General features: G+C 47.1%; 1 protein-coding gene and 1 long non-coding RNA gene across 2 annotated transcripts; one reads left to right on the top strand and one right to left on the bottom strand.

Moving 5' to 3' along the window:
* Positions 1–1,542: 1,542 nt before the first annotated feature.
* On the top strand, positions 1,543–15,490 carry TEKT4 (tektin 4). The gene is made up of 6 exons (XM_053366091.1): positions 1,543–3,007; positions 4,448–4,518; positions 7,815–7,958; positions 9,287–9,509; positions 11,172–11,326; positions 15,144–15,490. Exons 1-6 carry the CDS (start codon positions 2,474–2,476, stop codon positions 15,358–15,360), a joined length of 1,344 nt encoding a protein of 447 aa, XP_053222066.1. The 5' UTR covers positions 1,543–2,473; the 3' UTR covers positions 15,361–15,490.
* LOC128402149 (uncharacterized) lies at positions 7,879–9,350 on the bottom strand. The gene is made up of 3 exons (XR_008327611.1): positions 9,229–9,350; positions 8,879–9,016; positions 7,879–7,983 (listed from the first exon to the last, which is right to left on the bottom strand). It is a non-coding gene; the product is annotated as an uncharacterized LOC128402149 (long non-coding RNA).
* Positions 15,491–22,089: the final 6,599 nt, after the last annotated feature.

Genomic DNA, 22,089 nt, shown 5'->3' with positions numbered 1-22,089 from the left:
GCTGTCGTGATGTTGCTAGATGCATCTATGTAGGGAGGGAGTTGCACAATTTAGGGGCTGCCACGGAGAAGGCGCTGTCTGGAGCCATACAGCCTGAGCTTCTGAGGGTGGTGAAACTAGCTCCCCACCCTGATGATCTTAACACCTGAAATAGTCTGTAGGGAAGGAGGTAGTCTTTCAGGTAGTTGAGGCTTAAGACTTTTATGGCTTTAAACACTAACCTGAACACCTTGAATTAGACCCGGAAATGAGCTGACAAGCAATGCAGCTGTTTTAAATGGGTTATATTTGTGGCAGCTGCCTTTTGAACCACTCGGAAGTTTTCACATCATTTGCAAGGCCAGCTCCACTGAGAGCACATTGTAATAATCCATTCCAATCCTTCCAGTTGCAACCAGCTATTGTGCCAGTAGAGTTGTAGAACTCAAAAAGCCGTAGGGGAGGTTAAAGAGTTGTCAGCTAAGCTGACATGAGTAATCCTTGACAGACATCTCCAAGTAGGGGTGGAAATAACTATCTTCACCCTTCTTCCAAAAAGCAGCCATTTATGTTGATAGGATTTGTACTTAAAGCACCACCTTGTGGGCAGCTGTCAAAATACATTAACTAGGGCTCTTCTGATACCATTTATCCTACAAATGTTAGCTGGAAGTACTTGGTATGGTGCAACAAGTTGTTTCATTTGCTGCTTGAAATGGAAGTTGTGACTAAACAAAACCCTTTGCATTAAAACAAAAATACCAAACTTGTTCCCTGGAGAAGAGCCTTATCTTGGTAGCGTCCCTACTTTGCAAGCAGAAGGTCCCTGGTTTAACCCATGGCATCTCCAGAGAGGGCTGTGAAGGACCTCCGCTGGAAATCCTGGAGAACAACTCACAGAGTTTGGACCAGTGGTCTGACTGCAATGGTCTCATCGATCAGTGGTAGAGTCACCTGCATTGCAGGCAGGTCTCCTGTCCAGTCCCTGGCATTTCCAGCTAAATGCTGGTCTAAAACAAAGAAGAGCTGTTCCCTGGAAAGTTGGTCTGATATAGACCAGCAAGTCTCCATTTTTAAACTTTCCTTGGACTGCTTGAAGAGTGCTGTGCTTTCAGCAGATCCCTGAACAAACTATTTTGCTTTGCACAGGAAAGCACTTAATATACTTCAATAACTAAGTTTCCAATTTAATGGATGTGTCTGTTTTTGAAAGTTGTGCAACATTGGATTTAGTGACATTTGATGCTTAGGTTGTTCTCACTATCGGACTTGATGAATTTTCTGTTTCAAATGTCCTCCCCCCCAAAACCATGAATCCAATTTTATGGGTTGACTAGGATCCTGTACAGATAATTGGTACACGTTTTGTAAATTCATGTACTTTTCAAATGACTGCAGTGGAAACGAACAGAGGTGCCTCCATCAGTTACACTACAATAGAGGTGGGGGGCCCTTTCCAGCCCCAAATCCACATTCCCTTGTGGTGGGAGCCACATGGCAGTGGTGGGGGTGGCTGGAGCTAAAAGTGGGGGCAACTCTTATCCTTTGTGTGTGGTATGTTACATCCCCATCTCCCTCAAATGCATCATTCAATGCACGCAAGCAAGGGTTTCCTTACATTTCAGTGGCATAGTGCAGCCAGGCAAAGCCATGAGGGATGTGGCCTATACCTCCCAGGAGACAGATAAAGGGGCCTGGAGGAACACATCTGACCCTGGGCTTGATGTTTCTAGGCCCTGAGACAGCCGTAAACTATGACAGCTTTGTTTTCCCTACCTCAGTTACATCATGTGCTACAGCTGCTGCCCACTTGATGTCCAGCTCTGATTCTATGAGTCGATGCTTCACCTTTTTTTTTGCCGCTGACACGTGCCCCTCAGAAGGGTCCAGCTTGAGAAAGTTTCCCCACTGCTTGCCTAAGATCTCCTGTGAGTTCAGAGCCTTGAGACGAGATCTATTTTTTAAAATACTGCCCTTTGATTAAAATTAAATCCAGGGGGAGGGTTTTGTAAGATGTAATTAAGCAATAACAAAAAATTGACTAAAACAATTGCAAAGCAATTGAGGACAACAGTGGGAAGCCCCATTGTAATTACAGCACAAGGAAAAACAAAGCTGAAATGATTATGATGCTGCTATATTTTTGATTTTACTAACAGGGCAATTTGTAACCACATTGATTAGTGCACTGGGGGCTCAGCTCCAGAATCCTTCCTTTTGCAAATGATATTCCCAGCTCTGTCGCCCCATTGGCTTGCTGCAGTCTCCCTAGGCGACAAGAGGCCGTGTCAGGCCTAATGGAACATTCCCCACGTGGCTCATTGGCTTCAGGCGTCACCAGGGGCAACAGGACAACACGGAGCCTCAGCAAGGCTTTGCAGTTTTCTCGTAGTAGGTGAGCATCCCCAGTGAGCCTGGGGACTTTCCTGGCTGGGGGAATCCTCTTTGTGGAGTTCTCTTGGACCCGTGGTTGGCCTGAAGAGTTACTGGCACCATGTCTCACCCTGGTATCCTCCTGACCAAGGAGCCGGCTCCTCAGACCATCCCTGTTTGCGAACTGCCCATGAAGGTCTACGAGCCGGCGCTGAACACTGGCCCCGATTCCTCCAGTGGTTTGGCCACCGCTGGCTTCCGCACGGCCAAGTACCTGCCAGAGGAATGGCACCAGCACAACTACACCCGGTACCATGAGGCCTTTGCTGACCGCGACCACTCGGAGCGAGTCCGCCTCGAGTCCCAGAACGTGGCCGCCTTCACGGCAGAGCTGGCCCAGCGCACCCAGGAGGACTCCACCGTTAAGGTAGGCGAACGCCTCCAGGACATCCACTTCTGGAAGTCAGAGCTCCAGAGGGAGATTGAGGACCTCACGGAGGAGACGAACCTGCTGGCAGCCCAAAAGCTGCGCCTGGAGAGGGCCCTCGACGCTACTGAGATCCCGTACAGCATCGCCACAGACAACCTGCAGTGCCGCGAGCGCCGGCAGCCTCCCGATCTGGTGAGGGACCTGGTGGAGGTGGAGTTGCTCAAGGTAGGACATTTCCTTATTCATTCTGGGCTCAGGACAAGGGGTTGGTTTGGACCGATAAAACATCAGGACATGAAACCGCTTCCCCCTGATCTGGCCCCTGCGATCACTCTAAGCACTACACCACACTGGCTCTCAAGGGGCAATGTTGTTGTGGCCTCATTTCTTTTGGGGAAGCATCACAGCTCAGTTGAAGAGCACCTGCTTTGCATCTTCAAGAAGGTAGGCTTCCTGTCTGAACCCCTGGAGAACTGCTACCAGTCAGTGGAAACAACACTAAGCTAGATGGACTGATGGTCTGACTCCATGTAAGGTTATATATCCCATGTCCCTAACAGGAAGCAGCCAAAGCTTTAAAAAGTCCCAGCTTCAGTCCTTGACATCTCCAGGTGAGGCTGGGAGAGATTCCCTGCCTGACACCCTAGAGAGATGCTGCCAGTCAAATAGAAACCAGTGTGTATATTTGCATGCATTTCAAACCTGCCTATGGGAAGCACTGTGTCCGGAAGAGAAGTGACCCCCCCATTCCCAGATCCGCATGTTATCTGGCCCACTGCCAGGTTGGTCCAGGGCTTGGGGGGGCATGTCACAAGGGTTGTGGTTTAGGAAAGGCCCTATTGCCACTCCTGAAGTGCTTTTGTCCTCTGGGGGACGGGGAGAGATGGAGGCATGTGCAGAAAAGGTGGGGCAATCTTGCCAATGACATTTATTGTTGTGCCACACCACGCCCACTGGTGTGAATGAAAATTGGCGCAAAATGCTGGCATATTGGTGAAAAAGCCACAGTTCCACCACACAGCAGTCACTGCAGTGTGGAAGGAACATTAGGAAATGGGACAGAAGGGCTAGCGTTATACAGTGGTACCTCAGGTTACATACGCTTCAGGTTACATACGCTTCAGGTTACAGACTCTGCTAACCCAGAAAAAGTGCTTCAGGTTAAGAACTTTGCTTCAGGATGAGAACAGAAATCGTGTTCCAGCAGCGCGGCGGCAGCAGCAGGCCCCATTAGCTAAAGTGGTGCTTCAGGTTAAGAACAGTTTCAGGTTAAGTACGGACCTCCGGAACAAATTAAGTACTTAACCTGAGGTACCACTGTAATCAGGAAAACTAATGCAATTATTTCCTGTGGCTGAATGCACCATATTTCTCCATACAAAATCAAGTGAAAAACAGAAGGAGCACGGTTCAGCTTTGGAGAATACAATAGCCTTAATATGATATCTAAAAGACACTCATGTTGGTGCCTGGTTGGGAGGAGGGCACTGAATGCCCAAACTGGAATGGCTATTGCATAACCTTTGGAAGTTTGGGGCACCCAGAGAAGAAGATTGGGCAGTTCCTATAAGACAGCCTCCCCCGACCTGGTGCCTTCCAGGGGATTTGGACTACAACTCCCAGCAGCCCCAGCCAGCTGCTAATCTCTCTACTGCTTTTATCTAGGAAGCTGAGCTCATCAGAAACATCCAGGAGCTACTGAAGCGAACTCTGAAGCAAGCTATTAATCAGATACAGTAAGATCCCTTTCCACTGTTGCGGGTTGCTGGTGTTCTAACTAACTCTTGAACCTAGTCCTGGTGTAACATGTGATCAATCGGGAGGAAAATCAAAGCATTGTGCTCTGCAGAGGGTGGTATGTGTGAATGAATGTCTTGCAACTTTGGTATCATGTGCCCCTATGCAGAGCCTGGTGATGCACAGCCCGGCCAGCATTCTGAAGCTAAGCAGCTCTGAGTCTGGTCGCTGTCTAGATGGGAGACCAAATGGGAGGCAGACAGACACACACACACACCCTCACACCCACACCCACACGCCCACACACCACCTTTCAATTCATGATAGAAGCAAGGTGGGCGTAGAATTGAACTAATTAACTAATAAGTGTGCGAACTGCTTTGCAAATGATTGTGATTATGATGATAAAACAATGATAATAACAAGACAAATCTATCTGCATGTTACCAGAGTCCTAGGAGATTAATGGTTCATTGGCATGAGACTTTTTAGTGAACCACAGTAGACTTGCCTCAGGGATTCATGTATGAATAACCTCCTATCTGGACTGCTGCAATCTAGTCTTCATGGAGCTGCCCTTGGAAGCAGCCTGGTAGCTGCAGCTGTAGCTGTTGCAGAATGCAGCTGCCTGGCTGTTGTACAGAGTACATATCCCCCTTGGCTGCCTGTGAAATACTGGGTTATTTCACAATTAAGGGATGCTGGTATCAAGTGTACAAAGCCCAGGTCCTCCTGAGCTGGCTGTGTTCCTACGCCCCCGGGGTCTTCAGCTTAGTATAATGCCTGATGACCTTGTCCCCCTCCTTCTGGAGCTGTGGATAAGTTCATGGTAAGAGCATAGTTTTGGCTGGCTACCAAACTGAGTCAAAACTTGCCCCATCCTAATGTTCGATTTCCTTTATAATAAATACTGTATATCTTTTTACAGGGAAAATGTGTTCTTATAGTTGCCACCAGATGGCACTATGAACTAAGAAACAAGAATACACACAGGCAAGCTGCAGAACTGCTTTGGATAATATGGAAAGGGATGGTTTCGGGGAAGAATATCATCCACGATTGAAGCTTCCTGCCCCCCACGCTTGCTTGTAACATCCACAGCAGAGCCTGTGCCCCTCTCCCACTGCAGTAAAATATATGAAGCTTGTGTGTAGCACTGCAGGAGGAAAGAACACAGCTCCCCCTTTGGGCATCCTGGAAAAATGCAAAGAACTAGAAACTTGAAGCAGAATTGGTGGTTTCTGGTCTCCTAAGCTGCATAATGCCTTTGTCCCATAGCACAAATGTGTGGGTTTGCCTTGCAAATAAGTCTGCAGCGAACCTTTGGCCCTCCTGATGTTGTTGGACTATAGCTCCCATCAGCTCAGCTAGCCTGGCCAATGACTGGGGATGATGGGAGATGTAGTCTAGCCACCAGGAGGGTCACAGGTTCCTCTTGTTGGCAGAATAAAAAAACTCTGCCTCATTTTGCACCTGCCTGCCTGGATTTTCCCAGACACTTTTTAAAAAAACATTTCTAACATTCTTGGCAAATATGACTGTCTCTAATTTTTATATAAAGTGAGATCTTGATGTGCACCCTGAATTACCTGATTTGCCTTTCTCGAATTATGTTCTAATTACTTTTAATTGCACTCACTTGAGCGTGTGTCAAGGATGGATTTTGCTCTTGGATGAGCGTTTCAGTCTGAAATGTTCTCAGCATTGCATAATGTAATGTTAAGGCTGATGGCTCGTACTTCTCGGTTGGAACTGCCACCAGATGTCATATGGAGAGATGGAAGGAAAGGGCCTTTTTGGAATATTCACTGGGATTCGAATCCAACAGTGAAATCTATCTGAATAGCAACTTTTCCCATGGGGATCTAAATGGAAGGGTTTTTCCTAGAACTGGTCTTTTTATTGAGGTGTCGAACCATTTGCTCCTGAAATAAGGTACTGTATGAAGGCAAATCTCAGGGCTCTCCAACATTTTCACGCTGTTAGGTAGCCTTCTCCATTCTGGTGTCTTGCAGATGCCTTGGGGAATACATCCATTCCAACATTCCTTAGATGAAAATAAGGGCATTTCTTACTCCTTCCCCAACTGAACAGCCAGTGTGGTGTAGTGGTTAGGAGCAATAGACTGGTAATCTGATGAACTGGGTTCGATTCCCTGCTCCTCCACATGCAGCTGCTGGGTGACCTTGGGCCAGTCACACTTCTCTGAAGTCTCTCAGCCCCACTCACCTCACAGAGTGTTTGCTGTGGGGGAGGAAGGGAAAGGAGATTGTTAGCCGCTTTGAGACTCCTTCGGGTAGTGATAAAGCGGGATATCAAATCCAAACTCCTCCATTTTGTGTGTCTCTCCCCCCCCCCCGAGCATTTCCTATCAGAAGACAGATGAGGGCCACCAGCACCACTACGCCAATGGGACACAGCACATATGTCACCCACCATCCTGAGAAAACCTCTTCATCTCCATTTTATCTTATTTTATTCTTTGGTAGAATTGCAAAAAGAAGAACACACGCCAAGAAATAAATTTTAGAAAGGGGCAAGATTAGATGTGGATGCACAAAGTATATATATATATATATATATATATATATATATATATATATATATATATAAAATCAAGACTCCTTGCTCTCTGCTCCACCTTTCTTCCTACCTAGGGTGGTCCTGCCCCTCTGCCTGCCCCTCAGAGCCAACGCATCATGTAGGTCTGGGCCTTGGCGGCAGCAGCCTCTTCTCCTCCTCGCCTACTCTCCAGCAACCACTACAAGCTGCCCAAGGGAGGAGGGTGGCAGCAGCAGCAGCCATGGAGAGACAACGGGATGCTCCCTTGCATCTGCCATTGCCACTTGGGACAAGGGCCAGCTCATCCGCCTCCCTGAGCTTGGAGGTGCTGGCAGGGGATCAAAGCTATCGGATTGGCTTTCGTAATTCCGGGTCTGTTCTTGGAGGGTATGGGAATACAATTCTGGAAGCTCAGCCATGCTGGCTGGTGCTGATGGGAGTTGTAACCCTAAACACGGCAGCACTGTCTGGGGCTGATGGGATTTGTAGTCCGAAACATCTGGAGGGATGCTAGGCTGGGCAAGGCTGCTGTTAGGCATTCAGTACCTATTTAGACGGGCTGCTCTCTGAAACACAAATCTCTGAGGAACTGAGCTTCACAAGGTTTTCTTGCGCTGACTAAAATTGGGTGTGTAGGTTGCATTTTGGCCACAAAACAAAGGTGAATGGTGTGGAAGGGGTGTGCTTTCAAGGCCCCCCTCCATTCTGAGGTTTGCGGTGTTTGATTCTGCAGATTAAATCGAGATCACAAGGAGATCTGTGAAATGGACTGGTCTGACAAAGTGGAAACTTACAACATTGACGAGAAATGTGGGAGGTACAATAACCAGAGCACGAACATCCAGTTCCATCCAAGCACATCGAGGTTCGAGGACAGGTGAGAACCTCTGGATCACCTACACCTGGGAAGGAAGGCGGCACAGAGTAAGGAATCCATTGTATCCACCCTTAGGTGTCAGCATTTGTATATTTGAGAGATACTTGCAGTGGCCACTGGAGCCCACTGGTAGGAGGGAAGGCCAGGAGACTAACAGCAGGTGGCTCCAAAGCTGATGACAGGCAGAGCCAACTAATTCTTGTTTTGTAACTATCCCCTCTGTTGAGTTGTACAAAGCTAAAGAGGAAGCTGATAGGGAGGGCTGCCCCACTGAACTGGTTGCAAGTAAGAAAGGTGGGGGCGGGGCTGGCTAAAGGCAGGCTGAGGTCGCTGGGCCCACTCGTCCCAATGGACTAACCTCTACAGGATGAAGGCCGCCCAGTGACCTTCACAGCTTGAGTAGAGATTAGAACCTGGGTCTCCCCAAAGTCCAACAATTTACCCAACACATCGTCTCCATCCCTGGTGAGGTGAGCAGAACCATACATAGTATTTTAAATGTGAATCCCCCATAGATGCAGTCCAGATAGATGCAGTCCCAAAGATGGGACTCAGGTGGCGCTGTGGTCTAAACCACTGAGCCTCTTGGGCTTGCTGATCAGAAGGTTGGCGGTTCGAATCCCCGTGGTGGGGTGAGCTCCCATTGCTCGGTCCCAGCTCCTGCCAACCTAGCAGTTCGAAAACATGCTAGCGCAAGTAGATAAATAGGTACCGCTGTGGCGAAAAGGTAAATGGCATTTCTATGCGCTCTGGCTTCCGTCACGGTGTTCCGTTGCTCCAGAAGCGGTTTAGTTCTGCTGGCCACATGACCCAGAAAGCTGTCTGTGGACAAATGCCAGCTCCCTCGGCCTGAAAGCGAGATGAGTGCCACAACCCCATAGTCACCTTTGACTGGACTTAACTGTCCAGGGCTCCTTTACCTTTTTTATCTTTTACTTGCAGTCCAGGAGTGGGGCCCAAATGCCACCCTCTGAACTTCTCTGTCTGGCCCTTGGAAATCTCCTCAGGCCTCCTTGATTTTTGCCAGGCTGGAATGTGTCCTTGAACCTTGAGGATACCTGAGGAGAGACAGCACTGTTTGCATCTGTGTAGAAGCTAGCCTACTATACATAAGCAATGTTTGCATCATTTCCTCTGCCCACGTTTGCTTTGGGCCCCGCCCACCACTGCCATGTGGCATTCCCGCTCCCCACAAGAAGGGAACATGGCCCTCAGTCTGACAAAACATCCCCTAGCCCCGTTTGGAGATGGCGGACGTTGTGACGCTCACTGTTTTGTTTCCCATCTCCTCCTGCTCTTGATGCTCCTCCCCGGGGCCCACGCCACAGCGCTTCCACGCCCGAGACGTGGGCCAAGCACAGCCACGACAACATCTACCGGGCCGAGCGAGAGAAGCTGGCGTCCATCAATCTCCGTGCCCTGATCGACAACATCCTCCGCGACACGGCTGAGGACCTCCGCATGCAGTGCAACCGGGTGAACGACGCCTTCGCCCAGCAGTTGGAGGTGCTGGAGGATGCCAAGCACAAGCTGGAGCACCACCTGAAGAAAGTATGCTGCCCCCTTGCTACGGCCCAGAGCGGGAGAAGCTTCCTGGATTGGTCCACTCCAAATATCAGCACTGGGTTTGGGGGGGGGGGTTGCTTGAGCAAGGCGGCTTCCCTCAGGGAATCTACTTCTTCAGGGGGAGAAATACCCTACAAGTGTCCCAGGAAAAAACGAGGACATCCTGTTTCCCCTGTGAGAGCACAGCCATTTTGGGCGCCATGATCTCGCACGATTTAGCGCCCCCCGATCTCGGGTCAAGAACACGAGTTTTTGAGTCCTAGAAAAAGCGCGTCCTTTTGGGCTCTGTGAGCTTGCATGGGAGCACAGACAGGAAGACGTGTGTTCCGGTTTCGGGACTCAACATTTTAGAGGGTATGACATTGACAGTGGCAGCTTGACAGATACCTGGCTAGGCTGGCCCTTGACACTAGGCCAGGCATGTCATAAAGCAGGGCTAGGAAACCTAAGGCCTCAATATGGCCCGTAGAACTGTCCCTAGGCCACAGGCCCTCACTGGACCTGCTTCACATCCTCCTTGAGTGTTTTTGCTTGGCTGGAATGTGTGTCGTTGAACTCTGATAATGCCCCTTGCTTGCTTTGATGGAGGATGGAGTGTGTGTGTGTGTGGAAACTAGCCTACTGTACAAAGGTAAAATTGATATTTATTTCTCCACCCCTCCTCCTTTGTCTTGCTCTCTGGCCAGGAGCATATTGTTCTCTGGTAGAGCTGACTTGCCCCCTGCTCTCCATCCAGCATTCACCTCAAGGGAGATTCAAATGAGGAGAAACACAGGGAGATTGGAGGGAAGAAAATAAGTGTTTGGGCAAGTTGAGCAAAATTTCTCCTGGGAGGTGGGGGTCCCCAGTGGGCATCATAGAGGGCGGTAGTGGGCATGTTGGCAACCTGTGGTTTAGTGTTAGGTGAGAACCAGGCCGCTGACAAAGCTACAGCCAGTGCACTTTACACCTGCAAATTAGTTTCCATTTGAAGGGTTGCGGTATCCTCCTTCTTTTCAGAACAGCTTCTCTAATTGAAGTGTTGACTCTGTCTCCAGCATTGACTTATCACCAACACCACCCTTTGCATAACAGGATACTGCAAACAGATTTACCGTACTTTCCGTGTTTAAGATGAGGGGGTCGTCTTATACACGGATAGTGCAGAGGGGGGAATGGGTGATTGGTGTCCACCACGAGCAGGAGATTGTCAGCGGTGTTTTGGCGGGTGATTGGTGGCCTGCTGATGGTTGGCTGCTGTGGTGGCAATTTTTTTGGGGATTTGTGGCTGCTGGCGACAAGCGGGTATGCCAATAGTGGCTTCGGCCAGGCGTGCGATTGGCAGCGGCAGTCAGATGGGTGAGCGATTGTCTGTAATATCCCCCGAAAGCTCAACAATTCTTGACAATTCCCCCCCATTTCCTTAATTTGGAGTCCCAAAAAATAGGGGTCATCTTATACACAGGGGCGTGTTATACACGGGAAAATATGGTACTTTGTGTGTAAAAGACTTGGAATCTAAATATGCCCCAAAGTATTTCTAAAGCGTCCCCCTCCCCTTTTTGCATATGCGCTGGAAGCTGCCAGGGGTGGCTGGGGAAACGCAGCCAGATGGGTGGTGTATAAATAATAAAATTATTATTATTTATTTTAATTATTTTAAAACAGACTCTTAAGGAAATTGGCGATCAAGAGCACAACATTGAAGCTCTCAAGCAAGCTATTAAAGACAAGGAAACTCCACTCAAGGTAGCTCAGACAAGGCTCTATGACCGTTCATTCAGGCCCAATGTGGATCTCTGCAGAGACGCCGCCCAGTTTAGGTAAGTGTTGTTCCAGCCGGGGGGGGGGGGGGCTTGAGGGATTTTTTTTATTTAAAAAAATCTGTGCTAGTTTTTCTGTGAAATAACCTAATTTTCACTAACCTAATGTGCACGTTGGAATAGAATTACCCAGCAGATCTTGTACTTCTCTGAATGTGGTAACATGATTCTCAGCAACTTAAATATTCCTTTTTGCAAGAAAAATGTGTATATGGGAGAGATATGAATTTTAAGTCCCATTTTCAGAGAAAATATGCATTTAAACATGAATTCTGGAAAAAATGCCTTTAAACATACATCAAGGGAGGGGGAGCCCATTAAAAACATTTCTTTTAGAGAGAGAATAGCAAAAGCTCATTTGGAGAGAAAAAACACTAACACATATTTTGACTATTTTTCAAAAAATATGCTAATAGGTTTAAAATAATTCATAGGTTATTGTGGATATAGGGCAGAATGGAATTGTGGGTAAGAATATGAAAGAGGCCAGAAACAGATTCATTCGATTTCATTTCAAGCACTTTTGCTTTGCTGGCCAGCCATGACGAATAGCAGCTCTGAAGGGGAGGACTGGGCTGGAGTTGCAGAGTGGGGTGACCCCATTTATTTTTTTAGTTTTTTAAATTTATTACAAAAACCCCAAAAGCATTGCCTTTCAGAAATCCTCCCCGGATATCAATTCCGCCTTTGAAATCCCTGTAATGTATGGCAGCTCTACCTTAAATCAAACCATGGCCTACTTTGGGTGTCATTTGATGGAACAAAATGCACCGGCAGATCCGATCGGGGAACTCTAAAGTGATGCACAGTTTGGCTCTCAAACTGCCCAAGAAGATCAGGTCCAAGGATGGGCCACTCACTATCCAGCTTGATTCAGATGTTACATGGAATGGTGTAGCGGCAAATTAAGAATATGGGATCCCTTCATGATCATCGCAGCCACTCATCCTCACAGGCCCTTCTCAGAATTCATATTAATATTAAAAATATACAATGGTAAGAACTTGGAAGGCATTGCAATGTTCTATTCAGATCTCCATGTGTTGCCCTTTAGCTAGATCTACTACTTTCTGTGCCTATACGTGGGCAAATGATTCGGAGTGCTCCAATACATCCTTTTGGAATGACTTAATTTTCCTTGAAGTTCCATTGTACGTAACAGAACCTGCACACCAGTCCCTTTTGTCACCAGTGTTCCTAAACACTTAGTTTTGGAGCTTACAGAATAAGAACTCTTTGGTGTTCTTCCCGCGCATCTTCTCCAGAGGGACCCTAGGAGCCAATCCTCAGAGGCTGACTCACCTCCTTTACTCTGATTGGCTCTTGTCAGCACAAAGGGGGGAAAGTCATCTTCATGCTGGTTGAGTGGTTCTAGGATATTGGAGACGGGGACCTTGTTGGGACCCTGCTGAAGAAATAGTAACAGGTCTTTGATACACACACACTACACCTGGTTATATAAGCAGCATAGATGCTACCAGGAAACTGATCTGCGTGGGCCTATCTCTCTGTTTGTTGTTGTTTAGCCGTTTAGTCGTGTCTGACTCTTCGTGACCCCATGGACCAGAGCACGCCAGGCACTCCTGTCTTCCACTGCCTCCCACAGTTTGGTCAAACTCATGCTGGTAGCTTCGAGAACACAGTCCAACCATCTCGTCCTCTGTCGTCCCCTTCTCCTTGTGCCCTCCATCTTTCCCAACATCAGGGTCTTTTCCAGGGAGTCTTTTCTTCTCATGAGGTGGCCAAAGTATTGGAGCCTCAGCTTCACGATCTGTCCTTCCAATGAGCACTCAGGGCTGATTTCCTTAAGAATGGATAGGTTTGATCTTCTTGCAGTCCATGGGACTCTCAAGAGTCTCCTCCAGCACCATAATTCAAAACCATCAATTCTTCAGCGATCAGCCTTCTTTATGGTCCAGCTCTCACTTCCATACATCACTACTGGGAAAACTATAGCTTTAACTATATGGACCTTTGTTGGCAAGGTGATGTATCTGCTTTTTAAGATGCTGTCTTTGTGGTAGTTTTGTGTGAATGAGACAGAATTCTAACAGTTCCTCTTAAGTTCTGGTTAACAGACTCACTTGCAGAAAGGTACTCGAGGGACAAGGGGACAGACTGTACACTGTACTTAGGGTACAGGATTGTACAGAACAGATTGATTCTAAGTTGCAATATATTACTAATACATCCCTTAAAAACCTACACACATACACGATCTTTTCACCGCAGTGCTTCTAATTGCGGCCTGTCATTACAGTAGAAAGGTTATCTACAACTCTTGAGTGCAGAAGTAACAAAGTGGGCATTTATCACCTTGCAAACATGTTTGACGGTGGGGAAGGGGGACTGTCAACACTGTATGTCTCTCATCACCAACATGTTTGTACAAAACAAACACGCGAGAGCGGAAAAAAGGGAGAAGAAAAGGCTGAAATTGCTTGATGCCTTTTGACCTGCCGGTCTTCTAAATTAGAAACGGGCATGGAACGGCTCTAAGGAGGCCTTAGAAGATGTTCGCTAGGCATGCAAAAATGACTCACAATTCTCATTCCCCGTCTTACTAAATTGATTTTGTGTGAGCCATAAACGATATAGGCTGGTTTTAGTCCAGAGGCAAATGCAAATGAAGGCAAGGAGAACTGCTGACCAGTCTAGATCTGAAGCTCCTGCTTTGGATGAAGAGGATTTCTCTTTCATGTGAGATTGGATTACTCCAATGCACTTTTATGTGGGGTTTCCCTTGCGCTTGATCCAGAAACTATCGCTAGCCTAGAATGCTGCGGCACAATTGCTGACAGGAGTGAGACCCCGTTAGCATAGAGACAGACATTTACTATCTGTCCAAGTTGTTGTTATTGCTATATAAAGCCCTTAACAACTTGGGGTCAGTTTACCTGTGAGATTGCGACAAATTGGAAGAGTGACTAAGTTCCGTTGAGATAAGAATTGACTCAAAAATTGGCCGAATATGCGGAACTAGATAGCTTTTCAGAGAAAATAAAAAAACAAACCAAAACAGGTATTTACTTCAAGTTGGGAAGTCTTTAAAACTTATTTGAAAAATAACAATTGTAGTTGAAGGTCAGTTGCAGCCTTCGAATAATTTCAGCAGTAGTTTTAAGTATGATGTAAAAGATAAGACAGATCAAAGATGATCAAACTTTAATAGAACTTTTGGCAGTGTATAAACAATGAGAATTTGAGGTGGGGAGTAGATGGAAAGTCTGGTCGACAGAAAAAGACGATTATTATTTCAATATTAGGAGAATATTTGTTGATGTATCAAGTTTTCTTTCCTCCCCCCCCCCTTCTTTCTCTTTGTGGTGATGGATAGTTATTTTCGTTTTTTGTTTGATGTGCAAAAGAGAATATATATATATATTTAAAAAGAAGTATTATTAACAGATCTGGAAAAAAGAAAAGAAAAAGAGATTGCCTTATCCACATATATGCCCACTTAGCTGCTTCAATCTGTGAAACTGACACCGTTACAGGCACCACATAATACTCATTCTGCACTTGTAGGAAATGGATTTTTAATTTTTTTTAGTGTGGCAGCGCCTTCACTTTGGAAGTCCCTGCCTATGGACATCAGGTAGATGCCTTCACTGTAAATTTTTTGTTTTACTCTTTCTGAAAACTGCATCCTGGTTTTATTGCAGTCAAGCAGCATATAAATTTTGTGAAATAAATGTTGGATGCTGTGGTTTCTAGGCAGGCTGGACCACCCGCTCCTCCAGCCCAAACTTTTTTCTTTAAAAGAAAATTAATCCCTGCACCTCTGACATCCGTTGCTCTGTTTCACACTATTCAGGCTGGTCAGTGAAATCGAAGAACTGACAGCGTCCATTGAGGCTCTCAAGAAGAAGCTTCTGGAGTCAGAGCAGGCTCTGCGCAACCTCGAAGACTCTCGGATGCATCTCGAGAAGGAGATTGCCGTGAAGGCCAACAGCATCTTTATTGACAGGCAGAAATGCATGGCCCATCGATCGCGATACCCTACCATCCTTAGACTAGCAGGCTATCAGTAGCCATTGCTGCCTCCGGTAGAGGAGAGTGACCCACTTGCCTCGACTGATGAGAAATTCAGTTGCATAGCAATGTGAACTTCTCTTCCCTCCCCCAGTTTTTGGTTTGTGTTGAAATAAAATGAAGACATTTTTGCCAGGAGTTGTTGTCTGTTGTCTGCTGGAGACTGGAGCCTTTTATCTGGGAGACTTGGTGGTTTATAAACACCAACGTTGGGAGGGGTGGTGGTGTCCTCAAAACACGGTGTCGTGGCGAAGAGTGCAAGCTGTTACGTCCTTAAGAGAAGGGTAGAGTATCTGTTTGCATGCAGGAGGTCCCAGTTTTGGTCTCTGGCACTTCCACGCAGGAGAAGCTGCCTGCCTGAGACCCTGAGGAGCTGCTGTCAAACAGTGTGGACAGTGCTGAGCTAGATGGACCAAGAAGTCTGACAAGAAGGCAGCTTCCTATTACCGGTATGTTCTGGTGTTCGCATCTCACCTTGGTCACAAACTGACCCGGTGACCAGTGAGTGCTGGTCCTCCTTTCTGTGGAGGAAGCACAAAGGAACCTGAAGCAGTTGGAGCAGCGAAGACCTGGGTGAATTGAATGCCTTTGAGAGGGCCCTGGCTGACCTATTTTGGGAGCAATTGACTCATTGTCTGTTCCTGGCCTGGAGAAAGGGAGAGCTCAGGAATAGGGCCGGGTGATACCTGTGGTTTTCAACATTGCCATATATAATAATAATAATAATAAATTTTATTTATATCCCGCCCTCCCCAGCCGAAGCTGGGCTCAGGGCGGCTAACAACAATAAAACAATACAAAAGTACAACACAAACAACACTCTAAAATCATTCATTATAAAATTAATTAAATTCAAGCCACTGGCCACCATTGGGCCAGAGCTCCGCGAAGATTGCCGAGGGAGGGAGTCAGGCTGTGCCCTGGCCAAAGGCCTGGCGGAACAGCTCTGTCTTGCAGGCCCTGCGGAAAGATGTCAAGTCCCGCAGGGCCCTAGTCTCTTGTGACAGAGTGTTCCACCAGGTCGGAGCCACAGCCGAAAAAGCCCTGGCTCTAGTTGAGGCCAGCCTAACTTCTCTGTGGCCTGGGACCTTCAAGATATTTTTATTTGAAGACCATAAGTTTCTCTGTGGGGCATACCAGGAGAGGCGGTCCCGTAGGTACGAGGGTCCTAGGCCGTATAGGGCTTTAAAGGTTAAAACCAGCACCTTAAACCTGATCCTGTACTCCACCGGGAGCCAGTGCAGTTGATATAGCACCGGATGAATGTGATCTCGCAGCGAAGACCCCGTAAGGAGTCTCGCTGCAGCATTCTGCACCCGCTGGAGTTTCTGGGTCAGTCTTAAGGGCAGCCCCACGTAGAGCGAGTTACAATAATCCAGTCTGGAGGTGACCGTCGCGTGGATCACAGTGGCTAGGTCAGGGCGAGAGAGGTAAGGAGCCAACTGCTTAGCTTGGCGGAGATGGAAAAATGCCGCCTAAACACCAGCTAAACATCACGATATACCGATGTAATGTCTGAAATAAGGATGTAGCTATGTAGAGGCATGGGCTGATTTCATGGTTTTCACCACATTGTGATTTTTGCACCGCACACACCACGGTTCGCAATATATTGCCAGGTCAAAAATTACGAAACCAATATCATGAGATGGACTTGAAACTGGGTTTGGGATAATATATCGCCCAGCCCTAACACACATCATGATTCATATTGCCAGGTCAAAACCTGATACCGGTATCACAATATGGACTTCAAACTGGTTTTGGACCATCAGAGGTGTAGGAAGGGGTGAGGTGGGTGCGGTCTGCCCCAGGTGTAATGACAGGGGGGTGACAAAATGGCAGGTGAGTGGGTGGCACACCTCGCGCCCAGCGGCAGATAGCCCTCCTCAGCCGTGGCGAGGGGCACCCAGCTGCAGCAGCTCCGTTGCCGGGTCATGTCTGACCTGGCTGCGGAGAGCAGGAGGAAAGTGAGTAGCAGCTTCCCTGCCCCCCTCCTACCCTGAACTGTGGTGCGTGGGAGGGCACCCTCTGTGCTCTGCCCCCTGGGAGCGCGCCCCACGCCCCAGCCCCCTCGGGAGCATGCCCACCCTGGGCAGCACAGACATATGCTCCGCCACTGTGGACGATATGTTGATATATCACCCAGGCCTACTCAAGAAAAACCGCTGCTTTGTTCTAATGAGGCCAAAGATGCCCTGCCCTGTTCTTCAGAGCTATATTGTTTTCCTGATCTGCTTTGCATGCATCCACAAGCAACAGTTTTCCACAGGCCTGAGTGGTACTACCACACGGTCTCCTGCTGCAGAGTCACACAGACTCCCTGTTTGAAACCCTAGAGAACCACTGCTGCCAGTGGATCAATGGTTTAATCCAGCTCCCTATGTTCGTTCCTGCGTTCTGACTTCAGCACTCCCTGAAGCCTAAAGGCAGCTTCCGGACACAGCATGCCTTCCCATCTTTCTTTGAGGCTGAATTCAGGCATGAGGCTTGATAAATATTTGTAAACAAGGCATTATCGAGAAGCGGAATCTGCTGCTTGCAGGAGAGATGGGTTGTGGGGTGTGTGTGTGTTAGAGAGAGATTGATCTTTGGACAAAAGATGGTTAATCACAGAATCGTTTGAATGTTGGCAATGAGCTACTAATATCAATAGGCCCGGCTGAAAAAAGAACCGATCAGAAGTGTCTGAGCTCTGGATCTTTTCACAGGCTCTAAAAGACCTTGTAATAGCATCTTTGCAAGTATCGATCCCTTTGTGTCGTTCTGGTCCATGCCATAGAAACATGCAGCCAGGCTGCTGAGGAAGCGCTTGCATTTTCAGTGCGAGATCTGAAGGCAACGGCAGTTAAATGCTGAAATGCCATTGAAGGCTTAATTGCCGAGTCGCCTGCTGGGAGATTAATGCAGTTATGAAACTTTGTTGTATTTTTTCTCTTAAAAAATAAATAATGCGGAGTAATTGCAGGGTAGATCCTTAGTTCTAACGATCCACGATAGATGAGTGTGACATTCAACAATATCTACCTGTGAATCATCACCCAGAGAAATAAGTACAATTAGCACTCTTTTAAAATCCCTAGTAATTACACATTTCCCAAATAGAAGCATCTGATTGCTTAGGTCAGGCTCTGTCAACCTGGAGCCCTTCAGATGTTTGGAATACAAAACCCACACAGATGTGCCAAGAGTAGACCATGTGGCCATAGTGTCCTGGGGCTGATGGAAATTTTGGTTCATCTTGAAGGCACTCGGTCAGGGAAGGCTTGCCTAGGTCATCATCTGAGGCCTTCCAGTATTTTTGTCCTTGTGATGCCACCTGTCTCTGAGGCCCCTTATGCACTATTATATCACTTCCCCCAAAGAATCCTGGGAACTGTAGTTTGTTAAGGGTGCTGGGAGTTGTTGGGAGACCCTGATTCCCCCTCATAGAACTACAATTCTCCGAGTTCCCTGGCAAGAGGGATTGATGGTTAAAGCGCTCTGGGAACTGTAGCTCTGGGAGGGGTCTCTTAGCAACTCACAGCATCCTTAGCAAACTATAGTTCCCAGAATTTTGGGGGGGAAAGCTGTGACTGGTTACTGTGGTGTCATAGTCCTTTAAATGGGTAGCGCAGGTGGGGCCTAAATGGAACAGGTTGCCAAGTTAGTGGAGGCCCCTACCTGATGGAGCTTTCTTCCAGGGGGGTCTGCCCTGGCACCCACCCCTCTCTGTCAGGAAAGAGGCTAATGCATGGCTCTGTTCCAGAGAGCCTTTGCTAGGGGGTTGGTGCTGCATATTTCACAGTGCTGTGCTTTAGTAATTACTTATTTAAAACTTGCTTCTGAATATTCAGAAGTCCCTTCCATTGTCTCATGCCATAATCTTTTGTTAACAGACTCTTTTTTTTTTTTTAAAGATTCCAAGCGCTTCAGGGTGCGCAGTTATTTATGTGCATCACTACTCCTGGAATTTCAGCATTTTATCATTTTCCCTCAATATTGCACCAGTAGATTAAGTGAAAGGAAAATAACAACTCTGCAATTCTGCGACAAGGAGGCATACCTATATAGAAAGCAGTGAAGCTTGTTATCAGGACCACGGGGGGACAAAGCTAGAATGAAACAAAACCTAAGGATGCAAGTCTAGACATGAGCTTATAAAAGGGGACCACAATGGGATGGCGTCTGGTTTGCATGGCTTGCATTGTTTTCGTGCCCTAGAACTGAAATGAAATGTGCATGAATATGAAATTCAGCAAAATTTAAAACCCGCACACACAAGTAACTATCGATCAGATAAGGAGACGTGAGGGGCTGCTGTCCCTGTTCCTATTGCTCACCAACCCTGCCTACCCCTCCCTCCTCCCTTTAAACCTCACCCAAATCTCCATTCCCTCACAGCTCCTCTGTGTCGCTCCATCCCTGCTTTATTCAAACCCCTGCTGTTGTTTGGAACTGCAATTTAAAAACCGGCCTTTTCCTTTGCTCCCCGTCACACACCCTGACCAAGCAAACCTGACTTCATCCAAATCGGAGACTGTGATGCAGCACTCCATTGGGGGCTGTGTGATAACATTAAAAAACCCCTCCTATGCAAATCATTTACAGTGGGACCTTGGGTTACAGACGCTTCAGGTTACAGACTCCGCTAACCCAGAAATAGTACCTCGGGTTAAGAACTTTGCTTCAGGATGAGAACAGAAATCATGCAGCGGTGGTGCAGCAGCAGCGGGAGGCCCCATTAGCTAAAGTGGTGCTTCAGGTTAAAAACAGTTTCAGGTTAAGAGCAGACCTCCAGAATGAATTAAGTTCTTAACCTGAGGTGTCACTGTATATAAAATATGTCATTTACAGGCAACCCATCATCGCATCCCAGGGCGGTTTCCAACAATGACTAAAATACAAATACACACACACACACAGACACAGTAAGAACCTAAGAAGAGCCCTGCAGCTGAATCAGACCAATGGACCATCTAGTCCAGCATTCTGTCCTCAGAGTGGCCAGCCAAGTGCCTATTGGAAGCCAATATGCAGGACTTGTGTGCATTGTCCCTCTCCCACCATTCTTCATTCCCATGTGACTGGTATCCAGTTGCCGAGGACTGATCTAAGGGATGGTAATGTATGCAGAGCACTGACTTGGGAGTCCTGTGTGTGCTTTGAAGTACATCAGAAGCCTCTGTGGCAAAGAGGCTAAATAAATGATGGATCAGAAATTTACGTCCCCAACTCCTTTTTCTTCTGGAGCAACTGATGGGGAAGCAAAAGAGGAGATCATGCCAACGGGGGCCCATCTAGTCCAGCATCCTGTTCTCACAGTGGTCAACCAGATCCTTATGAGGAGCTCACAAGCAGGGCCTGAGTGCAACAGTATTCGTAGCAGCTGGTAGACAGAGGCATTTACTGCCTCTGGCAGTGGAGGGAAAACACAGGCATCATAGTTATGATTACGAAAAACAATCCAAATTAATAAAAACAAGCGACAGCGTTAGGACAAAAACCGAACAAAAATGATTACTACTTTACTGCAAAAGCCTGTGAGGACAGGAGTATCATTATTTATTTCATTTGTGAAGCATCTTTCCATGAAGCATATCAAAGCAATTTCACAGTACAATAAAAACCACAGTATATAGTAATGGAAGCGTCAAACAACACTTGAAGCAAGTTTGTTCTGTGTCCTGGCAAGATGCAGTTAATCACTAAGAAGACCATATATTTGTTACAGTAATTAGCAAAATGGAATTTTTAAAAAATCCTTAAAGCGTCTTGACTTCTGCCTCCATCAGTTGCCCTGATAAAAAAATGATGCTGTTTCCAAGGTGACCATTCTAGAGCTTTGAGGATGGGGTGCTCAGAAGGCCTTCATTTGCTGGTACTATCCTCTAGGTCAGTGTTTCCCAAACTTGGGTCTCCAGCTGTTTTTGGACTACAACTCCCATAATCCCTAGCTAGTGAGACCAGTTGGCAGGAATGATGAGAGTTGTAGTCCAACAACATATGCAGACACAAGTTTGAGAAAGGCTCTCCAGGCTGAGGCCATACAATGTTAATGTGTCCAGCGTTCACCTCTGAAAATTCTCCTTTTTCACTAGCATTGTTGGATCTGTTGGCATTTCATAATTAAATTAATTAGAATCATAGAATCAGAGTTGGAAGGGACCCAAGGGTCATCTAGTCCAACCCCCTGCAATGCAGGAATCTCCATGACAGATGGCCATCAAATCTCTGCTTAAAAACCTCCAAAGAAGGAGAGTCCACAACCTCCGGAGGGAGACTGTTCCATCTTCAAGTAGCTCTTACTGTCAGAAAGTTTAGTCGGAATCTCCTTTCTTGTTACTTGAAGTCATTGGTTTGAGTCCTACTCTCCAGAGGAGGAGAAAACAAGCTTGTTCTCTCTGCCATGTGACAGCCTTTAAGATATTTGTAAATGGCTATCATATCTCCTCTTTTGAATTATGGTGCTGCAGGAGACTCTTGAGAGTCCCATGGACTGCAAGAAGATCAAAGCTCTCCATTCTTAAGGAAATCAGTCCTGAGTGCTCACTGGAAGGACAGATCCTGAAGCTGAGGCTCCAATACTTTGGCCACCTCATGAGAAGAGAAGACTCCCTGGAAAAGACCCTGATGTTGGGGAAGATGGAGGGCACAAGGAGAAGGGGACGAGAGAGGACAAGATGGTTGGACAGTGTTCTTGAAGCTATGAACATGAGTTTGACCAAACTGCGGGAGGCAGTGTAAGA

This window comes from Podarcis raffonei, chromosome 14, assembly GCF_027172205.1.
Source record: "Podarcis raffonei isolate rPodRaf1 chromosome 14, rPodRaf1.pri, whole genome shotgun sequence".
Classification (NCBI taxonomy): Eukaryota; Metazoa; Chordata; class Lepidosauria; order Squamata; family Lacertidae; genus Podarcis; species Podarcis raffonei.
The sequence above is the reverse complement of the archived record's forward strand: the minus strand, read 5'-3'. Positions and strand labels throughout refer to the sequence as shown.